The sequence below is a fragment of the Macaca fascicularis genome, chromosome 3 (assembly GCF_037993035.2).
Source record: "Macaca fascicularis isolate 582-1 chromosome 3, T2T-MFA8v1.1".
In the NCBI taxonomy this organism is placed as follows: Eukaryota; Metazoa; Chordata; class Mammalia; order Primates; family Cercopithecidae; genus Macaca; species Macaca fascicularis.
The window spans coordinates 93,874,344-93,895,157 of NC_088377.1; the positions used below are offsets into that span (position 1 = coordinate 93,874,344).

General features: G+C 38.3%; 1 protein-coding gene across 5 annotated transcripts in view; it reads right to left on the bottom strand.

Annotated features, from left to right (window-relative positions):
- ANLN (anillin, actin binding protein) overlaps positions 1–20,814 on the bottom strand; it is a 65,456-nt gene that overhangs the window by 30,620 nt on the left and 14,022 nt on the right. For 3 of the 5 annotated variants that reach the window (XM_065542130.2, XM_005549798.5, XM_005549797.5), the window contains 12 exons: positions 17,966–18,351; positions 16,579–16,801; positions 13,828–14,018; positions 13,368–13,475; positions 8,436–8,562; positions 6,847–6,957; positions 4,599–4,837; positions 3,744–3,889; positions 3,313–3,460; positions 2,058–2,193; positions 1,236–1,418; positions 180–306 (listed from right to left, as the gene is read on the bottom strand). In XM_065542130.2, coding sequence (XP_065398202.1) covers positions 180–306; positions 1,236–1,418; positions 2,058–2,193; positions 3,313–3,460; positions 3,744–3,889; positions 4,599–4,837; positions 6,847–6,957; positions 8,436–8,562; positions 13,368–13,475; positions 13,828–14,018; positions 16,579–16,801; positions 17,966–18,351 — 2,125 coding nt within the window. The remainder of the gene's footprint in view (positions 1–179; positions 307–1,235; positions 1,419–2,057; positions 2,194–3,312; positions 3,461–3,743; positions 3,890–4,598; positions 4,838–6,846; positions 6,958–8,435; positions 8,563–13,367; positions 13,476–13,827; positions 14,019–16,578; positions 16,802–17,965; positions 18,352–20,814) is intronic. The other 2 variants (XM_005549800.5, XM_005549799.5) reach the window with 1 other exon arrangement.

Sequence of the window (20,814 nt, forward strand, 5' to 3'; positions counted from 1 at the left end):
AAGGAAAGATAGACACATATGAGTTAAAGCAACAAATTTAAAGATGGGTTATCTGTCAATATAAAAAGAATGTGCATAATGCATTTCAAAGATTATAAATGCCACCTGAATGCTTTAGACTATATCAACTCTACAAAAAGAAAAATGCGTTCGAATCATCAAAAGCCTGATTTACTTACAGAGTAAATGTAGTAGTGAATGTCAGAGCATCACCGTTAAGAGAGTTTGAAGTACTTGCTAATGGTGTGGCTACCATATTTTCAGCTCCTGCTTTTAGTATAATTAAGTAATAGTAATTTGCTGCATCTGCAAGAAGTAATCACATTACATAATAAGCACAAGCAAAATCAGATTTAGCTAATCGGCATTCTGGAATACTAAAGAAATAAAGGAATACTGAACTGATTTATATACAATTTATTTTTAAAATTACTAAAATCAACTTTCCAGACACAGAAAGCTAAATAAGACTTAAGTAGGCAGTATAATCCTGAAATAAGCATCATCAAGGTCTCTCCCTACTATGTAAATTGAAATAATTTCACTCCACATTCCTCAATTTCTGCTGATTTTGAATTTTACCTAATGACCCTTAATTCTCAACTAATAGTATATATCTCAAAAGGGCAAATTATGGTTTGTTATTTCAAAACTGAGATTAAAATACTATATATATATATAAAAGTTACTCAGAGATAAATTATAATAAAAACATAAACTATTTCTTCACTATTTGTCATTAATAACCACGTACCTCAAGACACATACTAAATTACCAATAAATTTCTGGCCACACCCCATCAAAATCAGGTAACAGCAAGAATTAGAACCTAAGTTACCTTATTCCTACAAAAATGCTCAAACCTTTCTCTCTATTTACTTTCCCTATGCCTGAAATTTACTTCTCACCTGTGTCCAGCCCTCCTTCCCCTCAAAAAGTATGTTCCACACAAATAAAATTTTTAAAAGAACTATAAAAACCATATCCAACATTTAATAAAACTTTATATTCAAACTTTCAGTAAGAGCAATGCCCATTATTGTATAGATTGGTATCCCCATATATATCTGAAGTTTTCCCTTAGTTATTTTTATTAAATCTTGATAAAAGGACCCAAAGGCCAAAGATACAAACTTTGCATTGTTATGCATGATTTACTTGTTTCTATCCTGTACAATTCAATCTAGGTGAGGTTCATAATTTAACACACAATCTAGAAAAATCACCACCATACCTGGTTTCTGAATCGTACTGCAGACAAAATCTGCTTTTAGAGGCAAGCGGATTTCTGACAAAGTAACTGATCCTTTGGATGGCATAAATTCACTTTGGGATACAGGACTAGCCTTATTCTTCCTCTGAGGTCCTTCGTTCTTCAATTTATTCAATTCGTCAATCAAAAGTGTTCTCTTCTCAGCTATGTGAAACACGCAATATTCCAAATATTAAAATTGTAACTGTTTCTAATGAGAGCAAATTCAAAAAAGTGTACTGATGTGGAAACTGTACATAACACATGAAGACGAAATTAGTAACACTATCTTTATAAAACAGACGATAGGTGGATGGGGAAAACCTTGATTGCTCATCTATTTACCAAGTCCTTATGATTTAATAAATCAACTTTCAGCTAGTTTTCATGTATGGTATCATCTGTCCACCCCAACATGCCCCATCATCACCACATATATGCACACAGCAAAATTCAGTTGTTTTAGCTATTTATTGATAACGGAAGGGAGGGAGAGACAGAGAGAGAGAGAGAATGTATGGGTACATGTGTATATATAGAGATTCATTCATTCATCCATTCATTCATTCAATCTGCACAACTGCATTTCTTCGAATGCATTTCAGTTGCTTTTACCTTTCATGCAAACTACAATTTGTTTTACATAGAGTTCTTAAACCTTATAAAAACAAGAACAAAAAACAGATCCACTGGAACAGATGACTAGGAACAGCCCTTTCTCTAAACTTAAAGATTTCTAAATATCAAAATGAGTTTTCCCTGATTAGAAATTTGTTGGAATTCTTTCAGGTACATCACACGTACTTGCAATTAGAAGAAGTCTTTCTGCTTCAGCTTCTTCTAGGGATCCTTTTCCATGCTCTTCATCAACACAGCAGTTAAGAGCCTGGCTAGCTTGATAGATCACTGTCTGTTGCATATTTATTTCGTTATTGAGTTCCTAGGAAAACCAATGAGAGGAGAAAAAATACACATATTTTAAATCATCATTTTCACTTTAAACTTTAATTCTAACTAACTTGATTGGATAGTTTCTAGAATTTCCAGACGGTAAAGTCAAAACGTTAGTTTCACTGCTCAAGTTTCTAGACTATGCACCAAAAACATTTAGCATGTTATAATAATTAAGCTATAAATATTATTTCTTATGAAAAAACTTCCAATTCATATTTATTAAAGTTAAAATTGGGGTTATGTCCAACAAAATAGAAATTTATAAAGTATTTGATTCATTTTATTTACATCACAATTACACTGCTTTTTAAATATGCTTCCTTAGGGCCAGGCATGGTAGCTCACACCTGTAATCCCAGCACTTTGGGAGTCCAAAGCACAAGAATCACTTGAGCCCAGGAGTGTGAGATCAGTCTGGACAACACGGTGACACTCCATCTCTATTTTCTTTCATAATTAAAATTTTTTAAAAAGCCAGGCATGGTGGCTTATGCCTGTAATCCTAGCACTTTGGGAGGCTGAGGTGGGTGGATCACTTAAGGTCAAGAGTTCGAGTCTGGCCTGACCAACATAGTGAAACCCCATCTCTACTAAAAATACAAAAATTAGCCGGGTGTGGGGGTGCATGGCTGTAATCCCAGCTACTTGGGAGGCTGAGGCAGAAGAATTGCTTGAACCCAGGAGGCAGAGGTTGCAGTCAGCCAAGACTGCGCCATTACAATCCAACATGGGCAACAAAGAGCAAAGCGGTGTGTCAAAAAAAAAAAAAAAAAAAAAAAGCTTCTTAGCATGAAAAAACCTTGAAGTGCATAACAAATTTCCCACTACATCATTACCCAATTAATAGTTATACTTTAAGGATATTTATGAAAAACCTGTTTAAAAATAAATATTTCAGCAATATCAAAGAAGTTTCCAACTTTTCAAAATGAGTACCTTTCCAAAAATAAACTGAATTCAAATGTGATTTACTGAGCTTCTGTGCATCAGACACTATTCTGGCCACTCAGGGTTCAGAGATGAGTAAGGCTGGGCCCTTGTCCTCACAAAGCTCACAGCCTAGTGCAAGAAACATTCCAAATCCCCTTTCCACAGAAGTACATACCTGCATTTTCTGTTTGATATTAACTTGACAAGGAAAGGCATTATTTTTTTCATCCAGTTTTGAAGTAACATCTTCCTTCCGAACAATCACCTGCTTTATTGATGGACGTTCTGTTTCTTTGAATCTTTGAGATCTATATGCATCAATGCTTCAGGAGGTAAGTTACATTCTATTAGAAATCTAGCAACACACTGAGCACTATCCTTTATTGAATATATCAGCAGAATTTGACACTGATATTGAACATGTCAGCAGAACATTTCACAACAGAATGGAACTCTCATTTGGTGAAAGAGAGGCTAACAAAAGTTATTCCAAACTTTTATACAGATGAGTTATTAATAACATTATAATTACAAATTATAACATGACTTAATGTCAATCTAAACCATGACCCTTAGTGAGTGAATGCCTTCCAGAAATGTTCTTACCTGTAAAGAAGATCACGATCTTCAGAACCAAGGCTATCACCAGATTCAGCCCGAGGGACACGAGTTCTTTGGAATTTTCCTGGTTTTGGACTTTCATCACTTCTGCTGGTGTCTTTCAATTCCAGTCTAGGTGTGGACACTAAACTCTGTGGGAAAACACATCAGATATTAGTGGATTTTATGGATAAATAACATTGATCCTAAATGATAATTCATTTTATTGTGTGAAAAAAAATCAATGAATTCTCCATTAAGAAAAAAATCCAGTAAGTTGATTGATTAATCATAAAAACAAAGCAAACTAAGTTCCTAACACATAAAAGAATAAATAAAACTACAAAGACAGCTGAAACTCATACTTTAAAAAAAAAAAAATTCTAGTTGAATCAATCCCCAGAGTTGCAGTTATTCAATTGAGAGTGAAAGCTAATAACAGTAGTTAGCTGTAAATAAATGTTAGTTATATGTGTTTGGAGCTAAATACCGATATACTAACACAACAATGTTCACACCAACTCCACGATATAGGTATTATGAATAACCTCGTTTAACAGAAGAGGAAACAGTGGTATAGAGAGGTTAAATAACCTGACCAATAAACAGTCAGTAAATGGCAGAGCCAAAAGCTGAGCCCAAATGTCTGGCCTTTTAAGCCATGTTACTGTTTGGATTTCATCTAAGGTCAAAAGGAAACCACTCAAGAGTTTTAAGGTTTCTTTTAAGAGAACTGACTAGAGGTTTGCAAAACCCCCTTGGCTACAGAGCCAAATGCCCATCTGTCAACAAGAGAAAGGGGAGATATGAAACTACTTAGTTTACTTATATCGTGGGCCTGTTTAGTTAGCCTTCTCTTACCTCTGGACTTATCACACCAACTGTTTGTGCCAACGGTGCAAGTAAAGACATTGAGGAGATATTCAGTGCATCTTCCTGTTCTTCGCTGCTTTCTGCTAATGCTTGATCCATCTCCTCCTGGCTCTTCTCCACATCTAGTTCACCTTCCTCTAGGACATCACTGAAGATGTCATTAATTACTTTTGAACTATTGATATCATCATCATTATCCGCACTCATCTCAATTTCACGTATCACGTCTGAAAAATATTTCAATAGGTGGATACTGTGACTCAGACATTTAAGAATTAAAGGCATAACAAAGAAAATTTAATATTCGTATTCTTACTAAATAGGAAAAATGCCTTAAAAAAGCACCTCCTAAAAAGAAAAATAAGCAAATACTACTAATAAATGAAACCAAGATAATCTTCAGTTTCAATAACACTTTCTAAGAAATGAATATTGGTAATCCCAGCACTTTGGGAGGCCAAGGCAGGCAGATCAACTGAAGTCAGGAGTTCGAGACAAGTCTGGCCAACATGGCGAAACCCCATCTCCACTAAAAATACAAAAAAAAAATTAGCCAGGCGTGGTAATAGGCGTCTGTAATCCCAGCTACTCAGGAGGCTGAGACAGGAGAATCATTTGAACCCAGGAGGCAGAGGTTGCAGTGAGCGCAGATGGTGCCATTGCACTCTAACCTGAGTGACAAGAGCGAAACTCTGTCTCAGGAAAAAAAAGAAATGAATATTGGGTCTATCAAAACTGATTTAATACTTTGTGTTTAAGTAAGAGCATTAAGAACTCAAATGTAGAATAACAGACAAAGACTTCAGACTTTCAAAAAATATTCTCTCAAATGACCTTTTCTATTGTTGAGAGCTACCCTTTCACACAGCAGTCAATAATAGGAAACTATTAACGTCACTTAGAGCAGGGTTCGATAATAATCTTCAGGGCTGCTAACACCCTATTATGATATATACTGGTTTTCATCCATGATTCCTCGTTCATAACGGCCATATCCCTAGTTACTGTCTTTCATTATAATGCTGGGTGTATTAGGCCTCACAGGAAACAGAATTCTCCTGCCCTCCTTTCACCTGCCCCAAGGCAGGTCTCTAATCTTCTCCCATCTTTCTCACTGTGGTTCTTAAGAAGACCCCTCACCCCCCGCACCCCCCACCAGAGAGGATCCAGCCTCATACCCTGGGGGAGGGAATGCTGACTTTATGAAGCTTCCAGTGAAACCAAAGAGAACTGGGTTCAGGGAGCTTCTGGATAACTGAACAAGTAGAGGTTCCTGGAGGGTGGTACCCAGGGAAGGCAATGGAAGCTCCATGCCCCCTTCCCTATACTTCACCCATATCCTTTATAATAAAGCAGTAAACATAAGTATTTCCCAGAGTTCTGTGAGCCAATTAATCAAAGCTAAAGAGGGGGTCACAGAAACCTCAGCTTGAAGCTGGTCGGTTAGAAGTTTAAGAGGCCTGGGCCAGGTGTGGTGGCTCATGCCTGTAATCCCAGCACTTTGGGAGGACAAGGCGGGTGGATCACGAGGTCAGGAGTTCGAGACCAGCCTGGCCAATATGGTGAAACCCCGTCTCTACTAAAAATACAAAAATTAGCCGGGTTTGGGGGTGCGCGCCTGGGGTCCCAGGAGGCTGAGGCAGGAGAATCGCTTGAACCTGAGAGGCGGAGGTTGCAGTGAGCCGAGATCATGCCACTGTACTCTAGCCTGTGTAACGGAGTAAGACTCTGTCTTAAAAAAAAAAAAAAAAAAAAGAAGTTTGAGAGGCCTGGACTTGCAACTAGTATCTGAAGGAGAGGAGGCAGTCTTGGGGACTGAGTCCCCAACCTGTGGGATCTGTCTGACACTACCTCCATGTAGCTAGTGTCAGAATTGAGTTGAATTGAACTGGTCACAAAAGTCTTCTGTGTTGATGATTGATGTGGTGCTACGAAAACAGAGGAAAACACGGTCCCAGAGAGGTTTTCCCTGAAACACCCCTCTACCAGTACACAGTGTGGGAGTGCAACACCTTTCCTATCTCTGTGAAAGTCAGTGAGGGTCTTAACCACACTTTCACAGATGCCTGTGAGCTAGCAGTAACTGTTAACAGTACCACATCTTGGTAGAAGCTACAGTATATTCTGATTTAATTAAAAAAACAGAGACACTCTCAATTTGAATATGTGCTTCTATCAATATATCATTTCCTATAGTATGTGCAAAGTTAATAATAAATAAAAAATAAAAACCAACCAATTTTCTGCTCAACCTTTGGGTCTGATGTTACTTTTAAGGATTTGTCCTCTTCTAAAAACAATGTTATTTTCAAAGGGCTAGATTTCGTCATTTTGCATTCAGTGAAACCTAAAAATGTTTAAGAAAGATCACATTAATATATATATAAGAACCTATAATTTTCTAGTTAAGGAATCTTGTGTCTTTTTTTCTGATTATAAAACTATGTATTTGTTTTAAAATATTCAAACCCAGAAATGTATAGAAACACCCCTCCCTGAATACCTGTCCTCTCTTAACCCATTTATGCCAGAGGTTGCAAATTTTTTTTGTGAAAAATCAGACCTCGGTGACAACCGTGAGCAGTAGGATATAAGTAACTCCCACAAGCTTAACATTCCAATAACAGAACACTAGGCATAAATGCGTTAACTTTTCCCCCATCGAGAGAGAAATGGGACAGCAATATTACCAGGTTATTGTTTGTTTTTCCAGTTTTCCCCTAGGTATGCATATTTACATACCATTTTGTTTCGTCCTGTGATCATACCATATATACTAGTCTGCAATTTGTTTTTTACTTTAAAAACAAAGTGTCAGGCCAGGCATGGTGGCTCAAGCCTGTAATCCCAGCACTTTGGGAGGCCGAGGTGGGCAGATCACGAGGTCAGCAGACTGAGACCATCCTGGCTAACGGTGAAACCTCGTCTCTACTAAAAATACAAAAAGAAATTAGCCAGGCGTGGGGCGGGTACCTGTAGTCCCAGCTACTCAGGAGGCTGAGGCAGGAGAATGGAGTGAACCCGGGAGGCGGAGCTTGCAGTGAGCCAAGATCGCACCACTGCACTCAAGCCTGGGCGACAGAGCAAGACTCCATCTCAAAAAACAAAACAAAACAAAACAAAACAAACTAGGAATAGAAGGAAGGTACACAACATAACAAAGGCCATATATGAAAAGCCCTCAGCTAACATTGTACTCAACAGTGAAGGATTAAAAGCTTTTCCTCTAAGATGAGGAACAAGACAAAGATGCCTGTTTTAATGACTTCTATTCAACACAGCATTGAAAGTCCCAGCCAGAGCAATTATGCAAGAAAATAAAAGGCACCTGAATTAGAAAGGAAGAAGTAAAATTATCTCTATTCACAGATCACATGACCATATATGTAGAAAACCCTGGTCTGAGCGCAGTGGCTCACCCCCATAATCCCAGTACTTTGGGAGGCCGAGGCAAGCGGATCATGAGGTCAGGAGTTTCAGACCAGCCTGGCCGACATGGTGAAACCCCGTCTGTACTAAAAATACAAAAATTAGCTTGGCGTGGTGGCAGGCACCTGTAATCCCAGCTACTCGGGAGGCTGAGGCAGAAGAATCGTTTGAACCCAGGAGGCGGGGGTTGCAGTGAGCTGAGATTGCACCATTGCACTCCAGCGTGGGTGACAAGGCGAGACTCCATCTCAAAGAAAAACAAAAAAAGAAAGAAAACCCTAAAGATTCCCCAAAAAACCGTTGAACAAATCCAGCAAAGTTACAGAATACAAAATCAACACACAAAAATCATTTGAGTTTCTACATACTAACCATGAACAATCTAGAAACACTGACCTGTAGGTTCTGTACTGGAAATTTTGGCTGGTGTCTGGTTTTCTGTCACCTTTTCTGTTACTGGAAGTGACTGAGTTTTTGAAACACCTTGGTGTTTTTTGAGGGGAGTGCTCTGACAGTGAGTTTCCTGCAAAAAGCAAATGAAAAAGTAAATTTCATTTCTCAAAACTATAGATTTCATTTCTATGTTATTAAATGAAACAAGATTATTATTAAATATTACTCTGTATAAGTTTCCTTAGAACAAAAGAAACAGTGTGTGTGAATAGGCCCAGTCTTGTTTAGAACACAGCAAGTCCTCAGTGCTAGTTCACATTCTTGGTAATTCTCAGTATGTAAAATCTCTTTTGGAGAGGAGGTGGCAAGAAAGAACAAAAATTCACATCAGGGCGCAGTTTTAGATAAGCCAATAAAAGTGAAAGCCTCTCCATGAAGTCTGGGTATTTGGTAAAATAAAACAAAATAACAACAAAAAAACAAAGTGAAAGCCATACAAGGGAAAAACACCCACCCCTATATCACCCCTTATCTAAACCCACACCTATAACATCTGGCGACAGCTCCTACACATCAGGATTCCATTTAACTATCAGTTACCCAGAGGGCAAGAGCAAGAGAAAACAAGGACAAAAACAGATCAGAAGGTAACGAAAGAAGAGAAGAAATCTTTCCCTCATCTGAGTCTTTTTATTCATTAGCAAGGTTATTTAAGAGGAACATTCACTATTTTTTTTTTTTGCGTGTTTAAAGACTATATTGTTGTACAGATTATTTCATCAAAGAAATAAAAGAAGACTTTATGAATAAAGTCATAGTAGAAATCATCAAATAAGAGTAAAGATAAAGGCAGCTAATACTTACACAGAGCTCAATATGTGCCAGCCACCTTTCTAAGCACCTTATATCTATTGCCTCACTTAATCTTCCCAATAACCCTCTATGTTAGGTACTAGTATCTCCATTTTACAGATGAGAGAGCTAAGACACAAAAAAGTTAAGTATCTTGCACACAGTTAGTGACTGGCAGAGCCAGTATACAAACCCAGGTACTCTTGTTCCAGGTCTAGTTCCAGACTTATTAATAGTCTCTCAAGTTAGAAGCAGCTTTGGATGTGTAAAAGCAATGTAATTAGTGTGAAGATGAGTGGATTAAAAAAATACGCAAAAATGTTTAAAAAACACTAAAAGCATAGTAAATTATCAAATGGTTCCACTACAAAACGTATGGTCTCATCTCAACTAAGTCTCAACACTACCCCCTATTCTTCCTATGTCTGAGTCAGCTCTCTCTTCTTTCCTCCACACTATTTCCCTGTCACCTTCCCTTTCCTAAGGATGAATGAAACAGGAGGTTTCAGCAGAAAGCCCATCAGTGTTTGCTCTCATAGCTCTAAGACTACCAGCATACCTACATGCTACTTTCCTCTTTCCTTTTCATCACAGGAGATTGTCCTCATCAGTTCTGTTCCCTTCACTGTGCTGAGTTCATCCATTCTCACCTCATCCCATTAATTGTCACCCCTTATCCCATCACACAAATTGACTTAGGTCTTAGAAAGGACAAAACACATACAAACCATACTTTTCTTCATCTCCTCTAGTCACTACCTCCTTTCTCCCCTCCACTAGGACCAAACTTCTTCTAAGAAATGCCTGCACTCATTGGCCCTGCTCCTCATGCCCGTTCCCTCCTCCACTCAGCACCACCTGCATGCCACCTTCACCTCTTCACTAACACTGCTCTTTGCCACGTTACAGCAAACTTCTCACTTCAAAACCCAGTGGATTTGGCTTATCCCACATTTGAAACATGACAATACCAACCACTCCTTCCTTCTCAAAAGTTTTCTTTCTTCCTTTGACTTTATTTCTCTTTTTTTTGAGACAGAGTCTCACACTATCGCCTGGGCTGGAGTGCAGTGGTGCAATCTCGGCTCACTGAAACCTCCGTCTCCTGTGTTCAAGGGATTCTCCCATCTCAGTCTCCTGAGTAGCTGGGATTACAGGCACCCGCCACCATGCCTGGCTAATTTTTTTTGTATTTTTAGTAGAGATGGGTTTTTACCATGTTGGCCGGGCTGGTCTCAAACTCCTGACTTCAAGTGATCCACCTGCCTCAGCCTCCCAAAGTGCTGGGATTACAGGCATGAGCCACCGCACCCAGCCCCTTGACTTTAAAAACACTGCCTTCAACTGCATTTTCCTCCTAGCTCTTATATGTGCAACTTTCTGGGAGGAATTTCACAGGTTTATTGGGAATTATTTAGTACAAAATACTTTAAGAACCCTGCTCTATACTTTCTAGACACAGGCGGAAAGCCATGAGAATATGATATGCTGGCAACCAGGTGAAGAAGGCACTCCCAATAGAAGAGTGATCGACAATGTCAAATGCTACTAATCAACTGAAAATTGATTAGTAGGTGAAGATCACTGACAAATGTGATAAGGATACTGACTCTGTGGAAGGAGTGATAGCAAAGCTTAAGCAGAGAGTTCTAGAGAGAAGGAGGAAACCTGAAAGCAACAAGTAGAAATAACTTGTAGAAGAGTCTGCATGAAAAGGAGGCAAAGAAAAGGAGGGGAACGGGGTCCCGAGAGTTGTTTTTGTTTTCAGATGGCAGATAATAGCTTGTTATACGCTGATGGGAAAGATCAGCAAGTATATTTCTTCCTTCCTTCAAATACAAGTTTGTTGAGCTCCTAACTCTGAGTCAAGCACTAAGAACACAGGTAGAGAAGACTCCCATAGGCAGTGGTGGAATGCAAACTTACAACATTCATGGGAAGATAAATATTCTAGTTGAGGTATACATAGGATGACATGGGTAAAAAAAGTGGGACTCTTTGAGAAAAGGGCCAAGGAAGAATTCCCAGAGGGGATTAATGTTTGACCTATTCTTAATGAAGTGTGAGCTCACCAGGGAGATATTCCTGACAGATAACAGAAGTCAAAGGCAGAGAGATGTGAAAACATGGCATATTTGGCCGGGTGCGATGGCTCACACCTGTAATCCCAGCACTTTGGGAGGCCGAGGCGGGCAGATCATGAGGTCAGGAGATCGAGACCATCCTGGATAACACAGTGAAACCCCATCTCTACTAAAAATACAAAAAATTAGCCGGGCATGGTGGCAGGAGCCTGTAGTCCCAGATACTTGGGAGGCTGAGGCAGGAGAATGGCATGAACCTGGGAAGTGGAGCTTGCAGTGAGCCGAGATCGCGCCACTGCGCTCCAGCCTGGGCGACAGAGCGAGACTCCATCTCAAAAAAAACAAAAAACAAAAACATAGGTATATTTGAGAAACTGCAAATAGCCTGCATGGCAGGACTGACACATACCTGTGGAGGAGCAGTGGGGAGGCGTCAGGTGAGGAATCATTCTATATGTCAAGCCAAGCAGTTTGTGAATTTTTCTGATGACAACTATGGGGAGCACTCCAAGATTTTAAGCAAGTGAATACATGAATATGCAACTTTTAAAAATATTTCTCAGCCGGGTGCAGTGGCTTATGCCTGTAACCCCAGCACTTTGGGAGGCTGGGGCGGGCGGATCACCTGAGGTTAGGAGTTCAAGACCAGCCTCACCAACATGGAGAAACTCCGTCTCTACTAAAAATACAAAATTAGTCAGGCATTATGGCACGCACCTGTAATCTCAGCTACTCAGGAGGCTGAGGCAGAAGAATCACTTGAACCTGGGAGACAGAGGTTGCAGTGAGCCAGGATCACGCCCCGTACTCCAGTCTGGGCAACAGGAGTGAAACTCCGTTTCAAAAAAAAAAATTATATATATATATATTTCTCTGGCAGCAACTGGTAAGGTGGATTGGAGAGTAGCGACACTAGAAGCAGGGTGTTCAGTATAAAGCTACGGCAGTAACTTTGGTAATAGCAGAGGAAAATATAGAAGACGAGGCAGGTTGGTGACAGATTTAGAAAACTAATCGCTGCACGTGTGTGTTTATGCATATGTGTGCTAGGGCAAGAAGATGGGAAGACACCGTAAACAAGAGGAAGAATCCAAGGAAGAACTTCCAGATTGTTTTAGATGATGAGGTATAGAGTAAACCAACAAGAGAAGACAGACTACAAGGGGAAGATACTACAGCAAAGCATAGCAGGCTCTGCTAGCCAACCACACCTAGAGCTCAGGAGAGAGATCAGCACAGTGGAGCTGAACATCATCAGCATTTCAGTGCTTATCGGAATCTAGGTATGTGGACAGGGAAGAGATATTCCAGAGCAACTGAGAAAAAAAGGTTGAGATCAGAACTCTGGGAAATGTGATTTGTTAAGCAAGTGAACTGATAAATCAGTCAAGTAGATCTCTCTCAAAGAATACTGGTTAAATTTACTGTTGTTTTACTTTCTATTAGTCCCCACTGTAAATACAATTCTATTAGCTTAAAAACATATCCTAACACAGTACTTTGAAGACACGTAAATGAAACAGAACACAGCTTACATCGTAGAGATTTTGTTGAAGGCTGATTAACGAACCTTGACCAGAATAAAGAGCAATCTGGGAGGTGTGTGGTGACTGAAAGGATCCCAGATAGTCTAAAGACATGGTGTGTAGGGAAAAGTATACAGTCATCAATGAGAAAAGTAGATTCTCAGAAATATTTCAGAACCAGCATCTAAGTGGAAAGTTAAGTAGACTCTGAAATCAAATGAATGATGAAAATAATTTTCATAAAATTTGATTTTAAGGTCATCAATGAATATGGTGAAGAGTTCCACTGAAATAGAAAATATCACAAGAAAAGCAGAATTGCTTGCACATTTAAGGGATTTATAGGCAAAAAGTGACAGAGTTAATTGGAACAGAAAAGTCTATAAAGAATTATTTGCCAATACAGAACTACAAATTAGATCCCAATACTATTTGGGGACCACGTCCGCTTTTATATTTCTTGTTTACATTACCTGTTTGGTTTCTAGTTGTTTGCTTTTTGAGTTTCCGCCTTTTTCTGCACTCCATATATTGCCCTTGTCAAATCGGCCACGAAGACATGCTAGTTCTTTTTGACGTTCCTAAACCCATCAAAAGCTGTATTTTACACAGGAGCCAGTAGCATGTTTAACATCCAAACACTACTAAAATTTTCCTTGTTTTCAGTTTTAAACTGTTTAAAAGGTTTAAACAGTTGGCAGTTTAAAAAGTTCACAATACACATGGAATTCATGACAATATTTCTAATTTGAAATGAGTGATACTGTCTACGGCCATACCACCCTGAATGTGCCCGCTCTTGTCTGAAATTAGTGAAACAAAATCAAGATGCTACTTATCTCAGTCAAAAAGACTGGCATCAGAACCCATTTTGATTTCTAGGTTATATGCAGGTATCATGTGATGAATAATGTTAAATACAGTACATCATACCTGCTTGAGCTGTTGTGCTAAATGGGTAGTAGATGAAGATGTGTCTTGCTTGAATAATCTTTCTTGGATGGCCTTTGTATTTGGAGTAATAATAGGGGTTCTATGGGGTGTGCTACGAGCTGGACTTTCTTTGCTGTGTTCTTGACAACGCTCTCCAAAGCGTTCCAGGAAAGGCTTAATTCCTGCTCCTCCTACAGAAAACACACACATTTTTGGGGGCTATTCAAAATAAAAAATTATTATGATTTCTATGGAAAAAGTTCTAAACTACATTACAGCTTCAAAATGCTTTGATTTTATCAGGAATATTCATTCACAAAGTAAACTATAAAAATACTTCAAAATTTTAAAAAGTTTACTTTACTATTCTATTTAAGTACATGCCCTAAAACCTACTCATAGAATTCAGTTATTTAAAAAATAATAATAATTTTAAAAAGGTAGAATGAGGAGAGAGCAGTAAGGCTTAGAAAACTCCCAAACTGAACAACCAGAATTTAAATAATTAGAAATTAACTGTATATATATTAATAAATCTACCTTCATCACCAAGTGTGCTGGCCATGGTAACTTCCAATAACTTACATTTCTATAGTCAATTTATTTTATCTTGCTTTTAGGAAGCCTAACATGAAAATAAGGGAATTTTTCCTTTTTCTCCTTCAGAAGGAAAACTAGAGATTATTCATTTTATCAAAAGGACACCTTGATTTTACAGTATCTTAAAATAGTATTCGGTTGGGCACGGTGGCTCACACCTGTAATCCTAGTACTCTGGGAGACCGAGGCAGGTGGATCTCTTGAGCTCAGGAGTTCAAGACCAGCCCGAGCAACATGGAGGAACCCCATCTCTATAAAAAAATACAAAAATTAGCCAGGTGTAGTGGCATGCCTATAATCCCAGCTACTTGGTGGGCTGAGGCAGGAGGATTGCTTGAATCTGGGAGGTTGAGGCTGCAGTGAGCTGAGATCATGCCACTCACTGCACTCCATCCTGGGTGACAAAGTGAGACCCTGTCTCAAAAACAAAAACAGCAAAACAAAACAAAACAAAAAACTCCACAGCACTCATTTGAAACAGTATGAAGTAAATTTAAAATAGGGCAAATGGGGCATATATCACTCCCATCAAGAGGATTCTAAGGTTGTATTACATAAAAATAGGCTTATCTATATCAGAGATTAGCATATATTTTCCTGTAAAGGGCCAGGCACTAAATATTTTGAGCTTTGTGGGCCATATGGCCTCTGTCACAATTATTCTGGTCTGCATTACAGAATGAAAGCAACCACAGACAATATGTAAGTAAATGGGTGTGACTGTGCTCCAATAAAACTTTATTTGCAAAAACAAGCAAAGAGTAGAATTTGAGCCATGGCCATAATTTGAGGACTTCACCTGTCACTTATTACTACTTCAGGCCATATTCCAAACTACAGTTCATTAAGAATGCAGTGAAGTATCTAAAATAAATATCTCTGAAACCCTGGAAATGTGATTCTGGGTATATCCAGTAGTCAAGAACAATTAAAACACATGCTTCTTATCTAAGCGTTGAGTCTTTAGAAAATTGGGACTAACTAGTTCTATTCCATCTGGGGATCTTGCTATTGTTTCTAATTCTCATTCCAGCTCAACTGGAAATTGCTGATTTCTACCTACCCCATAACCGCTTCCCCACTCTCATTTCTGTTTACTGCCCCTTTATGATGAACTATAGTTTCTGCAGAGGTTGTATTTTCAGAAAGTTAAACCTTAGAATTAAAAGTCTTTCCAATGAAAATGAACACAGTTCAGAATAAACTCGATTACCATATATTTTAGTCCTGTGTTTCTCAATTAACAGCATGTGGAAGTGTGCCAGAAGATATAAATCACCACAAGATAAATATGGCATTTCCTGGAGTATCAGTTTACTATGGCAAGAAATTTTGAACTTTTATATGTAAATGCTCACACACAATATATACACAGATAGATATAATTGGGGGATGAAGAGAGGTTGATTAATGAGTACAAATATACAGTTTGGCAGAACAAAAAAGACCCAGTGTTTGATAGATCAGTAGGGTGCTATAGTTTACAATAATCTATTGTATACTTCAAAATAGCTACAAGAGAAGAATTCAAATGTTTCTAGCATAAAGACAAGTATTTAAGGTGATGGATATCCTCATTACACTGATTTGATATTTACAAATTATATGAATATATTAAATCATCAAATGTACTTCCAAAATATATATATTATTTACCAATAAACAGCAATTTTTTCAAATATTTCTACCATTTATCAATTTAATAAATAAAATTAGAGGTGGAGTCATTCATATGCACATTCACTTCTCTCTGCTATTAGAGGTGCCTTCATACTCAAGATTGAGAAGCACTGCTCTGCACCCTTGGCTACAAGAATGTTTCTCCATTATGCCCCTAAACTGTGATTTCCAGTTAAATATGCTTTGTCTGAATCAAAAAATATAGAAAATAAAATCTAGCAAGATCATCCTGGAAAAAGCATGTTTAAACTGTTAAAATGTAACATATTAAGTCATTTGACCAGTAAATAGGCTAGTCTACATTAATAAATATTCATTGAATCAACTAAAGCTGAGGTCTCATTTGGAACATTCAGGCACTGGCCCTGGCAAACCATTGCTGTACCATTCACAACTGGATATTTAAAATGTTGAGAATAGATATCCTGAATATAGTCAGCAATAATTTTAAATTTTTTATAAATACGTAACCTGGTGTTGTAGATTTGTCTTTAGATTGAGATTGCAGACAAATTTCTCTATTTAGTTCTCCTTTGGACGGAACTGTCTGGGGTAAAGTTGACTTCACAATTGGTTTCGATACCTCCGTTTTCAGAGGACTAATAGGAGTTTTTGGAAGTTCAGGATTTTGTCCCTCACAACTTTTAGCATCAGTGATAGATGTAGTAGATTTCACTGGAGAAGAAGTAGGTTTCTGAAACATGAAAACGCCTAGGGTAAACAACATTCACAATATCTAAAAGTAATCCTATAACAAAACAATTCAAGTCCTATTTACTTGATAGCCTTTATGTAAGATTTATGAAAATGAAATGATTTTGCTCTCTAATAGATCAAACAAATATGAAAGATTTGGGAAAAATACCCAACTTAAAAAATGCTATCATTTAAATTATAATATGTGGGTTAGTCTGCATAATGTATTCATGGGTAATTAAGTATTAGCAGTACGATCACTATTTTAAAAAAAAGTTTTATTCATATTATTGCACTAGTACCTTTATCAAATTTTTAACCATATTAGACCAAATTACATTTTAATTAAGTCAATAAAAATTTAACAAAATAGTATCATGTACTTGATGGTTAATAAATTAAGTACTTATACATAGCCAGGTACTGTGCTAAGTGTTTTATGACTCTTATTAACCCTCCAAATAATCTTTTTTTTCCTATTTTACGTACAGAAAAATAAAGCCTTGCAATATTAAGCACCTTGTCCAAAGTCACACTTCTAATTATGTGGTAGAGCTAGGATTCAATGCAGGTCTAATTCTAAAGACTAGCTGTACACTAAAAGACAATGGTCAGAAACACAAAATTATTTTTCCTTTTTATTTAAGATTGTTTTTTGAAAACTGTTGAGGTAATACATGCACAAAGTAAAAGTTTCAAACATTTCAAAAGGATATACAGTGAAAGTATCATACCCTGTTTGGCAATTTGCCTTCCCGGAGGCAACTATAGCTACTAATTTGTTATACATCTTTTCAGAAATATTTGAGAAATTTATATAAATTTCTCATATATATATATTTAAAGCATTATAACAGAGGACTTAATTTTCAGTGCTCTCCTTAATGACTAAGAAGAGGCTCTATCATTCCATTATAGACTGGATTTGCATCAAATTAGTATAACTTCAGCTGTCAACTGCTAATTGATCTTGGGATAGGGTACCCAACTTAACGATTTTCACTTTCTAAGAAACTGCTATCTTACAAATACATATAAACTCACTATGCACCTATTATAAAACACATATCCACCCATCCACCTGTACATACACACAGATGTATTATACCACTCATAACAAAAAAAGAAAAGGCTTCCAAAGACCAAAATGATATTGACTTACCACAGAGCTGGAAATTGAGGCATTAACCAAAGCTGCATCATCAGCACTTGAGGATGGGGCTTTATTCAAAGAGCCATCGCCATCCCTTTGGGAACAGCATGTAGCTTCCTGCTTAACACTGCTGCTATTGATCCTAGCAGATGCTCCACTTGCAGAGGAAAATTTGGATAAACAAGTGGTACCAGGCTGTTCTTGTACACTGTTTTGTTTTGCAAATGAGTGATTTACATCATCTTCCCAGGAGCAAATAGTTGCAGCAAGGTTGGCCAGACGGCCCCTTCTCCCAACTGGAGCTGCTGAGGCATTTGAAAGTGGTGGTTTGGGAGGGGAAGCAGCCTTTTCCTCTGACGGCATTGGTGAGAAGAGTGAGCTTTCAGGAATATCATCTGAAAATGTTTTCAGAAAAGAGTTAAAAACCACATTTAAGAGTAATATTTATGTAAAAACCAGGATCACTCTATGCAGAATTTTTAAATGAGATTAATAGGTTTAAGAACCAGTGAAAAGTTCTAGCATGCATGAAACTATCAAGATATTTAAATTTGACATTATCTTTTTAAATCAAATGATATTAAATCCAACATTTAAAAAAAACCTATTATACCTATTTTTTCCATTTTTCGATGGATCATGAAGAAGAAAGGCTATATTTTTAGAATGAATTCATGGTGTTATATATAACATTGCACAATTTAAAATTATGTATCTCACAGAAACTTTTTGTTTTAAAAATGGATTAGACTATTGCTGTACAGCAGCAATAATGCTGTAACCATTAGCCACTTGTGACTAATGAACACTTGAAATGTGGCTAGAGCAGCTGATAAACGACATTTCATTTCATTTTAATTAACTTAAACATCCACATATGGCTAGTGTCTTCTGTATTGGGTAGCACAGGGTTAGATCAAATCAAAAACAACCAAATGTTTTCCTGGATAGTTACTTCATTTGGAGAGAAATCCCAAATAGTGATATTTAACTGACGAAGAATCTAGGCCTTCCCTAGGGCATGTATATAGGGAATCCAAGGTTCACAACAGTTCCTACTCCACAAATTCAATCAAGGAAAGAGGAATTCCTCCTGTCCAAAGCTTCTACTTCTGCTGAATTTTCAGTTCTGCACCTCCAAAACCTTCTCAGGGATCTTGCTCGAAATAAGCCCCCTCCTTCTCTACAAACTCTTCTCTGCACATAAACACAGTTATGAGTTGTTTAACAATGGGGATACATTCTGAGAAATGCATCATGAGGTGATTTTGTTATGTGTACATCACAGAGAGCACTTCCACAAACATGGTGTAGTCTACTATATAGTTAGGATATGTGGTAAAACCTATTGCTCCTAGGCTAAAAACCTGTACAGCATGTTACTCTACTGAATACTGCAGGCAACTGTACCACAATGGGAAGCAAACATCTAAATATAGAAAAAGCACATTAAAAGTACATTATAATCTTATGAGACTACCATTGTATATGCAGTCTACCACTGACCAAAACATCAATATGTGGTATATGACCATACAGTAGCCCAACCCTTATCTTCAGTTTCACGTTCCCAGTTTCCTTACCAGCAGTCAACTGTTGTCTAAAAATATTAAATGGAAAATTCCAGAAATGAACAATTCATAAGTTTTAAACTGCACACTGTTCTGAGTAGCATGATGAAATCTTGCACCATCTGACCAGGATATGAATCCTTTGTCCAGCATATCCACACTGTAGACGCCACCCGCCCCATAATCACTTTGTAGCCATCTTGGTTATCAGATCGACTACTGGAGGATGCAGTGCTTGTGTTCAAGTAGCCTTTATCTGCCCTAATGATGTCCCCAAAGCACAAGAGCAGTAGCAGTGATGCTGGCAATTCGGATACGCCTAAGAGAAGCCGTAAAGTGCTTTCTCGAAGTCAAAAGGTGAAAGTTCTCGACTTAATGAGGAAAGAAAATATGCTGAGGTTGCTAAGATCTATGGTAAAAATGAATCTTCTATCCATGAAATTGTGAGGAAGATAAAAGAAATTCATGGAGTTTTGCTGTCGTACCTCAAACTGCGAAAGTTATGGCCACAGTGTGTGTAAGTGCTTAGTTAAGATGGAAAAGGCATTACATTTCCAGGTGGAAGATGCACAGAAAGATGGTATGAATGATGGCAATCGGGTTCCATACTGTCTGAGGTTTCAGACGTCCACTGGTGGTCGTGGAACATATACCCAGCAGATAAGTGGGGAGACTACTGGATTCTCAAGTTTCTCTCACCTTAGAAATAAACATACCGGCAAGGCGCGAAGGGCCCAAGCCTGTAATCCCAGACTTTGGGAGGCCGAGGCAGGCAGATCATTTGAGGTCAGGAGTTCGAGACCAGCCTAATTGACATGGTGAAACTCCGTCTCTACTAAAACACAAAATTAGCCACACGCGGTGACGGGTGCCTATAATCTCAGCTATTCGGGAGGCTGAGGCAGAGGAATTGCTTGAACCCAGGAGGTGGAGGTTGCAGTGAGCCAAGATTGTGCCATTGCACTCTAGCCTCGGTGACAGAGCAAGACTCCCTCTCATAAACAAACAAATATACATCCTGGCAAGGAGTGGCGGGCTCACGCCTGTAATCCCACCACTTTGGGAGGCCAAGGAGGGTGGATTGCTTGAACTCAGGACTTCGAGACCAGCCTTGGCAACATGGCAAAATCCCATCTCTATAAAAAATGCAAAACTTAGCTGGGCTTGGTGTTGCGCCTTTAGTCCCAGCTACTTGGGACACTGAGGTGGGAGGATCGCTAGAGCCTGGGAGGTGGAGGAGGTTGCAGCGAGCTGAGAGCGTTACCACTGCACTCCAGCCTGAGCGAT